Below are 16,622 nucleotides of genomic sequence, written 5' to 3' on the forward strand. Positions count from 1 at the left end.
TTTGTTAAAGTATACATTCATAGCTAAATTACAAATGAGCAGTCGTGTGCTGTACATGTTTTACAATAAAGTTTTGAAGTTTAAAAAAAATTGCATCATGGGCATTGCAGTGTTTTGAGGAAATGTCACGACATAATATGACCTTTACGGCATTCGACTACAAACGCGCAGGCGCAGTTCGCTGACCTTCCATGGTTCTTAAGCAAGCATGGCCGCCCGGGCGATGACAAGAGGTATACACATAAGTATTTTTAATTTTCAACAGAGTAACGGTATCGTCTGAATATTCTGAGTGTATGTCAGAAAATATTAAAGCTATTGTAGCATTGTTTGGTCTTAAGGTTGTCATCCCTTACTGACAAATTAGCAACTTAGCTTACAGCTAACGCCAGTAGCTAGCAGTACCCCCTTGTTACAAGTTGATGTCAGGTGTTTTTGACCAATATATATGTCTTTATATTTAGGTATTTTGGGGCTCCGACACTCGCGGGCTGTTACCTTTGGCTACTCTTGTGGCGGAAGTCATTATGCCACTGCAGCGTCCATCAAACCGCCTCCACCTCAAAATGAAGATGTTTCAGGTGAGCCAAATAGTGTATATGACGACGTGAACAATGCTGTCCTATCCTAGACTCTCATCAATACAATGTCTCCCTCATATTTAGATAAAATAATGAAGCTTCCGCTGGAGAAGCCAGACTTCTTCCGTGTGTCTGAACTCTTCTCGTTGAAAGACCTTTTCGACGCCAGAGTGCATCTTGGCCACAAAAAGGGCTGCAGGCACCGGTGGGTATGATGTGCACATCTTAGAGGAAACTATTGAAGTCAATTTTGATGCTCGAAGTCCTTGTCATTCAGGGGGATTTGAACTATATTGACATTCGATTTGGAATTGTTCATTCAGTCACATAATGTAAATGTAACACACACTTTTACTTCAATAACTAGATACAGAGAGAGAGAGAGAGAGGTGGAACCATACTTTAATCATTGTTGCAGTGAAGAAATAAACATAAATCAAATGTTCATTTAAAATGTACATAGTCCATTTCCACCTATTGATGCTGAGGAAAACACATTCAAATCCAATGCAATTTAATAGGGCTAGAACAGTTCTAAAACAGGCTTCCCTCTATATTGGTGTTATTCTCCCAGACAGACTGCAGCAATAGTGTTAATATTGCCTCAAATGAAGGTTTTGCGATGTCTCATTTTTTTCTATATCAATCAACCAAAAGTGCTCTCACAATAAAATCACACCCTGCTTTTACATCAAAACCTATGCAGGAAATGTTCGAATAGTATTGACAATAGCTTCATGCACTAACATAAGTTTACCACAGCAAGCAAGTAGAGCGTAACAGAAAATGGTGTGAGCCGTTGTTTGTGTGATCGAGTGACTACTGACAAATCAATAAGGCAATATTAAAAGTAGGGTACTGCTCTAGCCCTGAAACCTGAAGCACTGTACTCTGCTGTGACTTAAACATTCCACTCATAACCATCAATTTCCTATTTTACTATATGATTTCTCCCTTTTCTCAGGCTTATGGAGCCTTATCTCTACGGCTGCCGTTTGGACCAAGATATAATTGATCTTGACCAGACAGTGGAGCATTTTCAACAAGCCCTGAACTTCACCGCCCATGTAGCGTATCGTGGCGGGATCATACTGTTTGTCACCCGTCGACGGCAGTTTGGCCACCTGGTTGAGACCACCGCTAAGGATTGTGGGGAGTACGCCCACACGCGCTACTGGCAGGGCGGCCTCCTCACCAACGCCCCCATCCAGTACGGCCCGGGAGTCCGCTTACCGGACCTCATCGTCTTCCTTTCCACTCTCAACAATGTATTCCAGCCTCACGTGGGGATCAGAGATGCTGCAAAGATGAACATTCCCACAGTGGGCGTGGTGGACTCCAACTGCAACCCCAGCCTGGTGACGTACCCGGTGCCCGGGAACGACGACACACCCGCTGCCATCGAGCTCTACTGTCGCTTGTTCAAGATGACCATCAACCGTGCCAAGGACAAGAGGAGACAGATGGAGCTGCTGCATAGCTTATCAGCGCCCTCCACGCCGAGCTAATGACACAATGGACTTCAATAAGAGACATTTAAAAAAATATGTTATAGTTCTGAAAAACACCGTCCACTGCGCCCCGTCATCATGTATCTGGTAGAAATCTGACGCTAGTGTGTTGGGCACAGTGTTGTCTTGTTGTGTTGAGACTGCAATTGTAAATATCACATATTAATGAATCTTGTTTCAGTGATACATTGTCTTCTGATTCTTATTTAACATTTTTCTTATAATAAACCCTCAAAATAAATGTTGCTCCAGATTAGTTCAAATGTACTTGTTTGCACCACTGATAAAGAAATTCTGTTGACATAGATAGACAGAACCTTGACTATTATTCTAAATCAGCACAATGAGTTACTTTTGCATTCATTTTCACGCTCACTGGTTGTAAAACAATGCAAATAACTATTAACCACTGCAAACCATATCAGTGTCTTGAGTTTCGTGCAGGTTTTTCCTTCTTGGCTTGAAGTACCCTTGAGTCAATGTTGGTACTAATTTAGCTTGTGTATTCAAACGATTTTGACGCTGTTTGATTACTCAAAGTATGTTGTAGAGAGACAATGGCAATAGTGTTTACAATGCACATCTAAAATTATTTTAACGAACCAAGAACGACATCTTGAAATTGCTTTTTCTGTCTGACAGAGCATAGATCCTGAACACGTCAAATTTGCGATATCAAAATCGACAACCAGCCAGACTTCCTCACATCTAAAAAGATCGAACCAGAGAATGTTTATAATATAATAATCAACTGAAAAGTACAAAGATTGATTTTCTTTCAACTATTCACAAGTTTGTATGTTGCAGTTGGGGTTGGGCTATTAAATGTCTATTCATGCAAGATGATGGTAATCTAAACGGGTTTTTTTTAAACTGGGATGTGCACTGACTGTACTCTAAATATCAATAAAATGTACTAAATAGCCGTTTCTAAGAAAATCTTCATCTTGACTGCAGTGTAGTCTGTGCTTGCTTCCATTTACTCTTAAGATGAAGATAGTGGTGCCTTAGTTTCATATAATACGGAAGACATAGCTAATTTCCACTAAGGACTTATCTTGGTAGTTGGACAAAAACTCTCAGTTAAACTAAAATATTATCCAATTGACGTCATGTTTTAGAAATTGTTTGTATGGCACAACACTCTTGGTGGATTTAAGGGTCGCAGTTTGCAAATGCAGGAGACTAATGTGTGCTATCTATGTATAGCCCGATGAAGTTTGGTTACTTTCGGTATCCGTAGCTGTACAACAAGTGATCCTGTATCGACTTTGCAGAGCAGCAGCTGCGAGGTCACCATGGTGAGTGGGAATATCCGAGTATGTGACTAAAATCAATACATGTTCTATTTTACTTTGGAGTATATTACTGAGAAAAACACGAGTTACATTTGTTTTGGTATTTATTTCATTGTAATGGTTTAACCAACTGAACGCGACGCAGATTTCCAATAAGCTTTATTTATAGCTAAAATATTTTTGTAATGTTAATCACAGTCGAGGTTTACTTTCAGGTAAATGTTTAGACCAAGTACTGTTTCTTGTGTTTAGTTAATAGTTTCCCTCTTTGGGCAACCTGCCTTTCACGTGGTAAGCAACAGGCTATTTTTAGTAGAATGCTGTATTCCATAAGTTCATGTTCACCAGCATCACAATAAAAGAGTTTCCTTTACTTCGTTTATTATTTCAGGTCGTATCACATAGTTTAAAACGTTGTATAGACTGTCCAGTTTTCCAAGACTTAAATTATATTGAAATAATAAATTGAATAGCCTAATAAAACGAAAATCAGAAGAAAAATCCCATTTCTGAAGCAGGAACCACTAGGCTAAATCTGGGCCATTATTGCCTTAAATCATTGTTGTCAAATAATTTTCTGTCTATTATAAGTGATTAATGCTCTAAATCAAATTCAATAAACATATGAGTGTCTGGTCAAATAATGGACAGAAAGTTGCTGTGGTGGTGGTGAGTAAGAAACCAGCAACAGTAACAATTTATATGAAATATTTCAGAATATACTGTAACATTCATAGCCACAGTGTGACATGAAGTTTTGTTTATAGGCTAATGCTGTTATTATTTTTATGTCAAAATAGTTAGAATCTTGAGGAATTTATTCTACATTAATTTTTAATTTGTAGATGTGGCCTCCAGCTCAGTTTTGTGGATACCAAATGTTAATGGACCAATGGAATGGATGATCTTTGGTACGTAAAAATATTAAAATGGTTATGAATTAGTATTGTTTCCTCTGCCTTCTGATGTCTCTTGTTTTAGCAGGTACACACACGGGACGATAAGATGTGTGTCTTTGCCATCATGAGGACAGCTGATCTCGGACATTGAGGCGTCCGCTCCTCAGATCATGGTAACTGGTCTTATTCAATATTTACTCTGTAAGCGGACACCGTAGGGTTTAATATTGCCCCTTGAGACACAACTCTGGCTGCAGTGCCTCTGTTGTGCAATAAGTGGGCAGAAAGTAAGTCATTGGCTCACGATGGCTCAATTTCCACTGTGTAGTGGGCTTTGAGTATGGAACCGGGCCAGATACTGAGTTGGCATGAATTCCCATCATTCCCACTGGATCACAAGTGTCCCCGACTCCCCACCCACTGTTTGCGTGAGCCGTGCACATGAAGGAATTGATCTATTTCTCTGTCATTTAACATATTGATTGCTCTGGTTCTAATAGGCAAAATAGGTTTGGACTGTGCTTTGTTGTAGCCCCTATTTGCATGTTGCTAACTGGGAGCATTACATTTGGATATTTCCTGTTCTCGTTAATGTGGATAGAGGGCTAGGTTGGTAAAAAAAATCACTATAAAGTTGCCATTAATATATTTAATTTTTGAAGCTTTATTGAACTATTCACATTCAATGTCTAATCAATTAAAACTTTTTCTTGATTATTGGTTTTGAGACTGTTGTAAGTCCATAGTTTCTATCTAAAAAAAAAAGGTTATAGGAGAACCCAATCCATGTTAAATCAACTATACTACCATGCATATTCAATTATTCTCTATTGAAAAGGTCCTTGTTATTCTGAAAAATAAGTTGTGCAGCCATATTTGAAGCTAAATAGACTTTAATAGGCACATAACAGGATAAAAAAAAACATTTGATTATTTCCTGAAGGTTTTCATCATGTACCGGCCCTGCATTCACTGCTGATGGACCAGGGAACCCTGTGGAGCGGCAGTGGAGATGCCTGGAAAGGTGCAGACCAGTAACATAACTTGCTGTTTCCTTCACCCTTCTTCAACATGCCCCTTGAGGCGTTGCAGTCCAACTTTGTGTTGAGCCTGTGTCATAAGGTGGCAGAGAATAAAAGGTTTACATTACTATCAGAATTCAAACCCTACATCAGCGGGGATTTGGAGTGGTGTAGTGTAACAACAGAACATTGTATATAATAAAGATTAAATGATTGTTGAATTTGGAAAACCAACATAACCAAACGTCTGTACTGATTTGTCTTCCCAGGGTTGTATACCAGTCCTGGTCCTCCTGAGGTGAGACATTTAGAGCCATCTGCAGATACGTATGTCTGTCTTGAAGATATGGTGAAAAGAGAGCATTTTACATTTGAACATGTTGAAACACATTCCTCAAGACATGCCTCAAAATGATTGGGCATGTCTCAAGCCAGCAGCATTAACCTTAAAGGGATGTTTTGTTGACCAAAGTATTCAATAAAAGGTAAAATGTAAACAAGTGTAATTTATTTAACTTTATTCAGCTTGACTAACACGTTGGAAAGATTTGATCAAAACCACTTTGCTGACATCGCCTAGTCCCAAGACTGCTTATTTCAGTCATCAAAAGTAACATCATCAAAATACTTATGTTGCATCGCTATTACCCCTGCAGTCTACTGGTAGATCTCATGATATTTTTGTGTTGAATAAATCTTTGTAATTGACCCTTAGAACGTACTTTACATATTATCAAATACATTTAAGACAAACCTATTTCTTCTCAACTGAAATTTATGAGTGAAACTGAATGAGCAGATCTTCAGTCTGAGTTGAATGAGTTTATAGTTCTGACTGGAAATGATGACAGTAAAGCAAAAAAAAAATTATTTTGCAATTTTATTGAACAAGATGTTAAAAGTTATTATTAATGAAACAGATAGCTGGTGTCTTTATTACTGTCTGTTTTTTTGGGAAACCGGAGCACCCAGAGTTAAACCTATGATGTTAGACTGACGTGGCCCTTAGAACCCAAGTCCTGCCCCAGATGATGGTAAAAGTAGATGAGAAGATAGTTGACTTGGACTTGAGGCAGGACTTGAGCTCTGTATTGAATTTATTTTGCACTACTTTTACATTTGAAGGCTGAATGATGGTAAAGGGTTGGAGATCGATGACTTTGCCCCTAAAGGAGGAGGATCCGAAGATGCAGCAATGCTTTTTTTTGGTGGGGTCCTGTGCTGGAGCTGTTACCCCCACAAACCTGACCCCGGATAAATTGATGACAATGAATTGATAGATGTAACAAGTTATTGTTATTCAAAACCAATAGCTATTGACTAATTGCTGTGTGGTTTTGGGAAACCGGAGCACCCGGAGTAAACCCTATTATGTTACACTGAGGTGGCCCTAAGAACCCATGTCCTACACGACATGATGGTAACATCCTGCTTAACCTAATACCTGTTTCTAGTAAATGGCTTAGACATGACTCTGCACACATTTGAAAATAATCTGCTGAGGCCGCATCTGTACATTGGTGGTGCTGTCAGGTGATGTGTGAACAATGAGGCCATGACTTTTTCTAGCACTGGTTCCCCTAAATTCATTGCAACCAGAACCATCTCCGCACAGCCCCACTCCTTACACAGGCCGTTGAATATGGCCTTGTCGAGGGTTTTGTAAGTGTCTGGGGTGATAACAAAATCTGTACCCTCAACTTCAGCCCATATGCTTTGGAAGAGACGCTTGAGGATTTTCTCTGGTTCACCAATGATCCTGCTGACTCCTGCTTTGTTGAATGTCCTTGTGACCAGCTTCTCGACCAGTATCCTTACAGACATCTTTCTTTTTGCCTGTTCTTTTTCCTGTGCGGTTGAATCCCGAACAGGTACGGCCTGTTTCTCCTCACACACTGAGGCACATACTGCAGCAGTGGTTGTTTTTTCTTCCTGTTCTTTTACATCCTGAACAGGGGCAGTTGCCAAAGGTTCACTCGCCTCCACGACGGTGACCTCCAGTAACTGTGTTGGTGCCAATGGCTCAGGATCCATCAAAGCGACGACCTCTGGTTCCTGTGTTACTAACAGTGGCTCATCAACCATTACAGTGATGACCTCTGGTTCCTGTGTTATCAGTGGCTCATCAACCATTACAGTGATGACCTCTGGTTCCTGTGTTACTAACAGTGGCTCAGGATCTATTACAGTGATGACCTCTGGTTCCTGTGTTATTATCAGTGGCTCAGGATCCATTACAGTGATGACCTCTGGTTCCTGTGTTAATAACAGTGGCTCATCAACCATTACAGTGATGACCTCTGGTTCCTGTGTTAATAACAGTGGCTCATCAACCATTACAGTGATGACCTCTGGTTCCTGTGTTACTATCAGTGGCTCATCAACCATTACAGTGATGACCTCTGGAGATTTGGTTGGTAGCAGTGGCTCAGCGTCCATCAAAGCCAGGGTCACCCTTTTACTGTGGCCGCCAACCTGGGTGTTCACCCACCAGCCCATCAGTCCCAGGAAACACAACACTTTGTTCCTTACGTCAAAGAACATATTAGCTTGGGTCGTAGGAGCAGACCCTGTGCTGCAAGTTTGACTTATTTGAATTGGTCCTGTGGTAAAATCGGGAACTATTGACTCTATGATGTGATTATAAAGAAGATTGCTAAGTTCTTGCGTGAACAACGACACATTATCACCCGAGAAATTGCTGAACCTCTGAAATACACACACCTCATTCCCATCCTGTGTGTCACTATCCGCTTTAAGAAGCAAAGAGTCAACTCTTGTTGTGAGTGACTGCATCGACCTCCTGCAGTCAACATTGGACTCAAGGTTGAACTTGGTCTTCAGTTGTGCCACTATGCGTTGTATTGACGCTTTGGCAAAGCGTTTTGCTAAAAGGGTCCTCATCTTACCTCCTACTGCCTTCAAAGGCTGTTTGTGCTGATTGGAATTAGAATCGGCAAGGTCTACCGCTTCCGAACTTACTTCCACAATTACCTGTGTAATTTCATCTGCAATCAACTCTATCTCCGTAGAGGTTTCTGCTTGTAGCATCTCACAATTGTTCTCTGACACTCCTTCCAAAAGAGGTTCTACAATTTCATCTACCTCCTTTCTAATAATTTCAAGGACAGTTTTCGTTGTTGCTGTCACAACAATATCCTCTGTTGGGACCTTGTCCGCCATCTCTTGTCTCTTTCCTGCCAACTCCATGGGTTGCAGCCTTACTTCTCCCAGGCAGACCGTGTGCAATGAGGCGTCCTGACTCAATCCCTTTCTACTTGGTCGGGATGAGCAGAAAAAGTAAATCCTGTCAGTGAATGCCTTTAACATAGTGCAGGCATGGTAAACCATGGAGTTAAGTATGCCGGGGGTAGTGATCCATTCATTAATCACAGGCCTCCCACTGCACACGCTGCTGAAAATGGCAGAGTTAATGCTTTCTGCTACTTCTTTGACAATTAGGTTTGTCAGACGTTTAGAGCTGACACTCACGACTTCCTCCCTAATGTCCAGAACCTCGGCGAAGCACTGAGAAAGTTTGTTGTCCAGACTGGACAGCACAACCTCCTCAGACACCATCAGTTCCCTGCCCTTAAGAGCCATAAACAATGATTTGGACACTGCTGTTATTATGTCCAACAGCAGGTCAGCCAACATCACTTTTGTGGCGTCATCGCAGGTGCCTAACCCTAACAGTCTCCACTGTTCACTTGTTATCCTTTTAAGAAAGGATTCGATCAATGGTCGAACAGTATCAAGGCAAAGCTGTGGCATCTCCACTGCCGGTTCCTCTGCTGTTGTATTCATGTTGACTGTCTTCATATGATGATCCATTGTCTTGGGTGATCTCCTTGGCTTTGTTTTCACTTACTGATCTGAAAAGATAAAGGCTAAAAGAATGTGATGTCACATGAATTATTTTGGTCCTATTTATAAGGTTTGTGATGTCATCATTGAATGGAACATGATGTCAAACATGATGTCATAAATCATAGGCATACTGTTGTCTTTGATCTATGATGTCAGGTTTGACACCACTGTTCCGTAAGTCACGCCCCTTAAACTGTGACGTCAGCTAAGCAACAGTTGCTAGGCTTCGGAAAGGTCTGTTTGGCTATGGCAGGCGAATAGGATTACATTTTTAACTTAGAGATATCATGATCATACTAACATTAAAAATACATTTTGTAGAACAACTTTTAGTGAAATGTTTAAATAAAATTCTGCAATATCTAACTTATTATGTGTACATTGGCAGATCTTTAAAAAACAAACATCTAGATGTTGGATATAGCCAGAGTTAAAATCTTTATTTAATTTCTTACAACCTATTTTTGACCAAAGCTTTTACAGAACAGAATATGGGTTCAGTATTTTTTCATTTTATAAATACATTTTTTTCAATAAATAAAATAACACTTTGTAGGGCCTAGGTCCTACCATTTCTGCATGTTTTTAAGAAAAAAGAGAATCATAAATCAGACAATAAACAGCATATGATCAAATCCTGTTATGAGCTTTAGAATAATGCTAAGAATTATTATGGAAAGTTTTGTTGATGTAAGTTCTTGAGGAGTTAAGATTGTTGGTTCAGAGCATTGAATAAACATTTTGAGATAGTGGCCATTAAAGATGGTTGTATAGGAGATGTATATTGATGCAAACCAAAAACGTTTATTCAAATAAACATTTAAATGTACGTTTTGGACCTTTAATTTATATTACGTCAATTACAAAACAGGTGAAGGGACTGCAGATGAATATTGTTAAGTCTGCGGGGCAGGGAGGGGGGGGGGGACAATGACACGCTGATTGACAATAGGCTCCGCCCTGCCCAGACTGCAGGAGAGGGCATAGTTGACGCTGTCTGCGATCTCCTTACCTATCAGGTCCGTGAGTCTTTTTGAGCTCACACTCACGACCTGGTCTGTTACGTCGAGAACCTCGGCGAAACACTGAGGGAGTTTGTCGCCCGGATTGGATAGCAGACACGACCAGATTTATGCCACCACCAATGCCTTTGCCTTTTTTTTCACAAACTGGTCGTATTGGTTGGTCGAGAATGTTTTGACTGAAGGAATTCCCTCAAATGTTAAAATTTATTGTCAGGTGACATCAAAGTACCCGAGATTAAAGGACCTTCAGACATCAAAGGAATCATGTTTACGAAGCTCCGACCCTCAAAATAGCCGACTCAGAGATCAAAGGAACTTTCTTCCAGAAGCTCAGCCCCCAAAATAGTACCAACAAAAATAAATAAAAAATCTGCGTCGTAGCAACAGTTGCCAATCTACAGTTTTTTTTTTTGTTTTTTTAACCATTCGTTTTTACGCCAGGAAACAAAAAATAGTTTTTAGTAGCCACACATCTGATAAAGTACCGGTATACCAGTAAAAGCTGTTATTTTAGCAGCAAAGGCCGACTTAAAAATAAATACATTTTCAAAATAAACGGCCATGAAAAAAGTTTCTATATGTCCATCCATCTGTTTTTTAATACATTTTTAAGTCCGAACACAGGAAAGAACTGAAAAGCATGACAGTGTTCAAAGTGGTCTAAAAGGCCATTGAGGCTGATTGAGTTCGCAGAGGGAACATTCTCCAATGTTTGACCTTTGACTTCTAACTTCTTTGACACAGCTCCCCAGTTTAGATGAACACAGTTTTATTTACACTTTGTCGAAAATCAATAATCTGAACCACTTTAAGTGCATACAGGGATAAGAAGTATGTTCAATTTTAACCATGTCTGATTGTCCTATACAACTACAGTTCAGGTTGAATTGAATAAATGTTTAATATCAAATGAGTGATAATTCAGAGCTACTGTATATAAGCATTATTCCATCCATTACCGGTATACTATCTCTGCTTGAGATTCATATTCATTTATACACAGAAACAACAATGTTCCACTTATATTTACAAATTTACAAAAACTATCACACCCTGTCGCAGTTTGACATTTTGTTTCCACTAGGCACAGTATTACAGTACAGATTATTTTACAAATAAAGTAACAGGCAGTGCCCTGAGAATAATATGACCAAACAGATGAATTTCCTTGTCAAAATATCAGGCTTCATGGGAGAGTCAAAATCTACTCTTTCATATTTTATATTCCTTATTTCACAGTTTCATGTTATTCACAGTCAATATATAAAGTACTCTGTAATAAAACATTTGGTAAGTATTTATTTTCACGAGTACTGGGTGTTAGAAATTTTCTTCCACAGTAGTGTCTTCAGGTTGTTAAGGACTAGCGAGTGATGCACCTCCATCTGACTTGCCAGACCGCTGAGTGTGACACAAGTGCGGAGCTGCTTTTCCAGATCTTTACGGAGGTCTGACGGTGCTCCAAAAAGCAGATAATCCTGCAACAGCACACACACCTTTGCGAGATTGGGCTGTACAACCTCAGTATTACACTGTTTCACCAGCCGATCGCAGGTGGCCGTGCAGTCTCGGCCATAGGTGCAGTCTGTGTTAGTCTCACAGCGCCGCCCTTTCAAATATGCCCGCACAACTGCCTCGGATGCCACACTGCGCAGGTCGGCCATCTTGCAGTCGTACTTTGCATTGTAGCCCACGTGGCGAGGACTGGCGTCACATATCAGGAAACTCCCGTAAGAACCGTGGAAGACCTCCTCCACAAACTCCAGCAGGCCGATGGTGATGCGAGCTCTGCGGGGCCAGGCTGGTGCGAGCCAGTGGTTCACGTTGGAGCTCAAGGCCTCCGGGACCAGGGCCTCCAGGTAATGAGGCACCTCTAGTCTGTAGAGGGAGCTGTGGCCCACAGGTTCAGTCACATACAAGTCTCCACAGAAGCCGAGCAGCTTTGGGGTGTGCTCCTTCTCCTGCAGTGCCACCATCAGGAGGAACTCATTGATCTGGAGAAGAGCCCAGATAGATTTGGCCTCCGCTAGAGACACTTTGCCGTCCTGGTTGACATCAGCCAGGTTGATGACCCGATCTACCAAAGTGTTCAAAGATGGCTGATCACCAAGGTTAGTCTGCAAGAAGGAGGTTGCCAACACGATTAGTTAGATACATTACACAAACTCAATTTCCTGGTGTGCGTGTTGTTAGATATGATGTTTCATAATGTGTAATTGCTGAGGGAAGCAACCTTAAGGAAACTGTGCAGCATCTCTTTAAATTCATCCATGGAGGTTCCACGAGTGGGTTTATCGAATAAGGTCATCTCCTGTCTCAGTACAGACTCTGGAGCCCCATCTATCTTCAGCGGATCTTCAATTCCACACTTTATCACAACGGGTCTCTCCTTCCACAGTCCACTGTACACCTGCAGGTGTAAAAACATGGTAAAAGTGACAAATAAGATCATTTTAATAATTAAATAGGAATATCACATCAATGACACTGTATGTATAATTTTGTGAAATTTGTGTTTGGTTATGATGCCACATTGTCTCAGAGTTATATTTCCCAAAACATAAAGAAAAGCTATAGGCAATATTGTGTTTTTGTTTTAGAATCTTTCACTGAGAGAAATATACCATTAACTATACAAGCAAGTAACATCTGGCTACATTGAAAGTGTTTGACTTATCGTTAAAGTTAGTTTGTGTGTGTGTGTGTGTGTGTGTGTGTTTATTTTACCTGATGTGTGGAGGAGGTGGACATGCAGTGCTGCAGGGTCAGAGATCTCTCTTCACACAATGCCTTGCAGGACGAGCCTGAGATAATGCCTCTTCTATAGTGATCGCACTGCAAAAGGAAAACAGGAAATGCTCTACATTTAACACAGTAAATAGGTGAACCTCCAAGTATCTCTAAGTCCATTATTCATACGTTGAGCATTTCAAGATTTTGGTTAATTTTTATTTGTGTACCTCATTTGAGAACTCAGCACCTCTAAAGCCGAAGTTCTTACATAGGTCATTTATTGTGGTTTTATTTATCTGTTTATTAGTCTAAAACTAAGCCGCCACACACACACACTGTACACCCATGTGCATGCAGACATACACACACTGTTGTGAAGATCAGATTATTTTGTTGTAATGAGGTTACATCATTGATCTTTCATCGTGCATCAATTACTGTGAGTAGATCTATCCCTTTAAACACCATCATGTTCCTCTGTGTCTCGATAAATGTCAAGGCCTGTTCTGCTCTCTGCAAAACCAACAGCACTGGAAACAGCTGGGCACAACGGGAGGGTAGCAAGAGCCATAGGCTGCTGTGTATTTACCCAGAAAGAGGCCAAACCAAGCAGCCCTCTTCCTCAAAAACGCAGTCCTCCCATCCAGTTATCCTGTCATATTCCGCTTTTCTTTAAGATCTTGCACATTATGTATGTGTCAATGAATTTCAATGGCGGTAGCTGGAACATTTTGTTATTCAATGTAGCTTGTCTTCTGTTCAACTGTTACTGTTTTAGGACTATTATGCATTTTGTTGACACAGCTAGTTATTCAACAAACTGGTTTCAAATACCCTAAACAAAATCAGAAATATTATAAAATGTGCCTGAATGTAGACATATGATATTATTATCAATCACCCATAAATAAATGAAACATACTGTATGACATTGCATCTTATTTTACTTTTAGTTTGAAAACAGATCCATTCTGTATTGATTTGCCCATGTACTGTTTTATATCCCACTGAAACTGAAATCTGATCATAGCATGTATTCAGTTGCAACAAATTAACCATTTAATGTTGTTCTAAAAATCAATGAGGAAGCATTGGCCCTGCCAGAGATGGTTGTATAGGCCTACAGCACAATGATGTGGTAACCTACATTTGACCCCTGGCCTTTCCTTTCCAATCACCATCATATGAAAAGTTTAAAAAATGGTCTGTCACAGTGTTCAGAGCCTATACTTACGATGACCACATGGCAGACGTGCCCGCGGCAGAGCTCAGAGTAAGAGGCATACTGCATGTAGACGACCCAGCTGGCGACGAGGATGCCCAGCCACGCCAGGAGAAGGTACTTCACCTTAATGGCCGGGAGACGACTCTATGGGGGGTTTGGGAGGAGGCAAGTGATAGAATGTTGGAGAAGAGGAGAAAAACAGTAAGCCGAGAAGACCATCTAATAAAAAATAGACTGAAAGAACAGCCGGCAACTTGATCTCGGTACAAAAAAAGAAGATAGCCATTACGAAGCGATGAAAGTGAAACAAGTATTATGATCGATACATTAATTGGAAAATGCTCCAGTCTCGGATTTCAAAATCTCCATCACTCAAGTAAAAAAAAACATTATCAGAAAAATTATCTTTAAGATAAAAGTATTCCTGCTGAAACAAGAAAAAAACATTGCCCTTGTGTCTGATAGGCCTAGACTATTACATACAATTATTACAGTGTTACTGATGCATCACTGTGCAACTTGTATTTAAAACTGTTCTCTAATCTTTGTTTAAGGTGTTGTATATTGCACTTTATTTTATTTTATTAGGCTATATTAACATATAATACCTGGAAAAAACTACACTGATTTTTTTGTTTTGTTTTTGTAATGGGACACAGGCAATTAAGATTGTGAACTCCATTTACACTTTCAACAATGCATTCCATATTTTGAAGTATCTTGATGAAAACTCTTAATGTGAAAAACCACAACATTTATAAGGCAGTTATGCCAACACTGGAAATACACAAATTAAATAAAATAACCGGAACAGTAGGCCAATAGCCTACGTGCACGCCACAACAATAAACGGACGAACAGCTGGTCACTTGGTTTGACCTTAAGACATAAGATGGCTAATATGTTGATATGTATCCTCTCATTTCAAGACTCGCGACATTTTGTGATGCATGTTGACTGAGAGGCCATCAGTATTATATTAGGCTATATTATTGCCTTTATGTAGTTGGACATGCATCGATGTATGCGGGTTATTTACCGTGTTGACCTAAACAGAAGCATACTGACATCATGCACATCCTACTGTCCATTCTTACCTGCAGACCTTTGGACAAAGGGCAGAACAGCACCAAATGGACCAGCCTTCGCAAAGCCCTGGGCATCATGAGTGACCGTGTGGAGGCAACGGCAGCGAGAAACCAAAATCACATCCTTACAGCAAATCCTACGCCATGAGTCGCCAATAAAAAACAAACCCCAATTGCGCGCAGCATATTATGCCACAATTATATTCCCATCAGCTCTTCTTATTACCGCAACAACGCAAAGCCACTGACACCACGGGGTCTTTACGGTTTCATAATAAAAAAAATTAAATAATTTTACGCAAATTATTCGACGTAGGAGAAAAAAATATCAAGATTGTAGCCTACCCTTGACATAAAACCAATTTCAGTTTGTCAGCTAAATATGAGCGAAAACAATTTCCTTTGCAGCCCAGAATTTAAAGCTCTCCTCGTCTTTGGCGTCTAGCAGCGATCACCACCAGCAAATCAGATTCGTGTAAAAGCAGCCAGGCTTTCCTCTCATCTCATCGGATGAAACTAGACAAAAAATTATCGTAGCGAGTGGATCTCCCAACCTCCGGTACCCAGCGTCTCATCACTGCGCGGCTTTAAAGGGAAAGACATGGGACTCAGCTGGTAGAATAGATGTTTTGGTTTGTTAGGGTTTTTTTTTACCCGCCGACATAAATCTCGCCTATGCCTCCTGTCCTTCTCCCTGCCAGAAGAATAGATAGCAACAGCACACCCTACCTACATCCTACATTACTGTTAAATAAATAAATAAAAATCATCTCACATAGGCTAAACATTTAGCATTTTATTTGTAGGCCTATATTTAATGGCATGTTATCCATGGGAGGATCCCCTAGGCTTCTCGATTGTTCATCAAACAAATAAAAAATATAACTGAATATATAAATTAAATAAATGCTAGCCTAATTTACACATTTTATTCACTATAAAAAGAAAATGTATAGTCTACTTTTCCTTGAAAAACTGTTGTTTCATTTCTTCATATTCCCTTGCATCAATAGCAAAATTTGTAGCTGGCAATAAAACGCTGGTTAGCAAATGCAACGTATTCTTGTTTAAATAATTGTAGTTCTTGAGGATAAGATTCTGTACCTGAGAAAATGACAATGTCACAACCAGCACAGCAAGTAACAAGCAAGTAAAGATGTGCCTTTTTATTTGTGTTTAAGAGATAGGTCCTCCTGAATGACTCCTGAGTGTGCTATTATGATAATGACAAGTCATAAATAATTTACTGAGTGGGTCACCAATTTGCTTGTCTGTGCGCTCACAAACAGGCTTGCATACCCTAACCCTGGCTGACTGCTTCAACACATTTACAATGAAACGTTAACACTTTAGATTATTGGGATGCAAAA

At 40.1% G+C, this 16,622-nt stretch overlaps 2 protein-coding genes across 2 annotated transcripts; one reads left to right on the forward strand and one right to left on the reverse strand.

Annotated features, from left to right (window-relative positions):
- Positions 1-107: 107 nt before the first annotated feature.
- On the forward strand, positions 108-2,948 carry mrps2 (mitochondrial ribosomal protein S2). The gene is made up of 4 exons (XM_080046375.1): positions 108-233; positions 465-581; positions 666-786; positions 1,546-2,948. Exons 1-4 carry the CDS (start codon positions 209-211, stop codon positions 2,087-2,089), a joined length of 807 nt encoding a protein of 268 aa, XP_079902501.1. The 5' UTR covers positions 108-208; the 3' UTR covers positions 2,090-2,948.
- Positions 2,949-11,510: 8,562 nt separating this feature from the next.
- On the reverse strand, positions 11,511-15,330 carry dipk1b (divergent protein kinase domain 1B; the record flags this gene model as incomplete). Its single annotated transcript, XM_080047333.1, has 5 exons — positions 11,511-12,323; positions 12,440-12,616; positions 12,934-13,041; positions 14,174-14,308; positions 15,262-15,330. 5 exons carry the CDS (start codon positions 15,328-15,330, stop codon positions 11,511-11,513), a joined length of 1,302 nt encoding a protein of 433 aa, XP_079903459.1.
- Between the last annotated feature and the right edge of the window lie 1,292 nt (positions 15,331-16,622).

The sequence above is a fragment of the Ammodytes marinus genome (genome assembly GCF_949987685.1).
Source record: "Ammodytes marinus genome assembly, chromosome: 18".
Taxonomy (NCBI): Eukaryota; Metazoa; Chordata; class Actinopteri; order Uranoscopiformes; family Ammodytidae; genus Ammodytes; species Ammodytes marinus.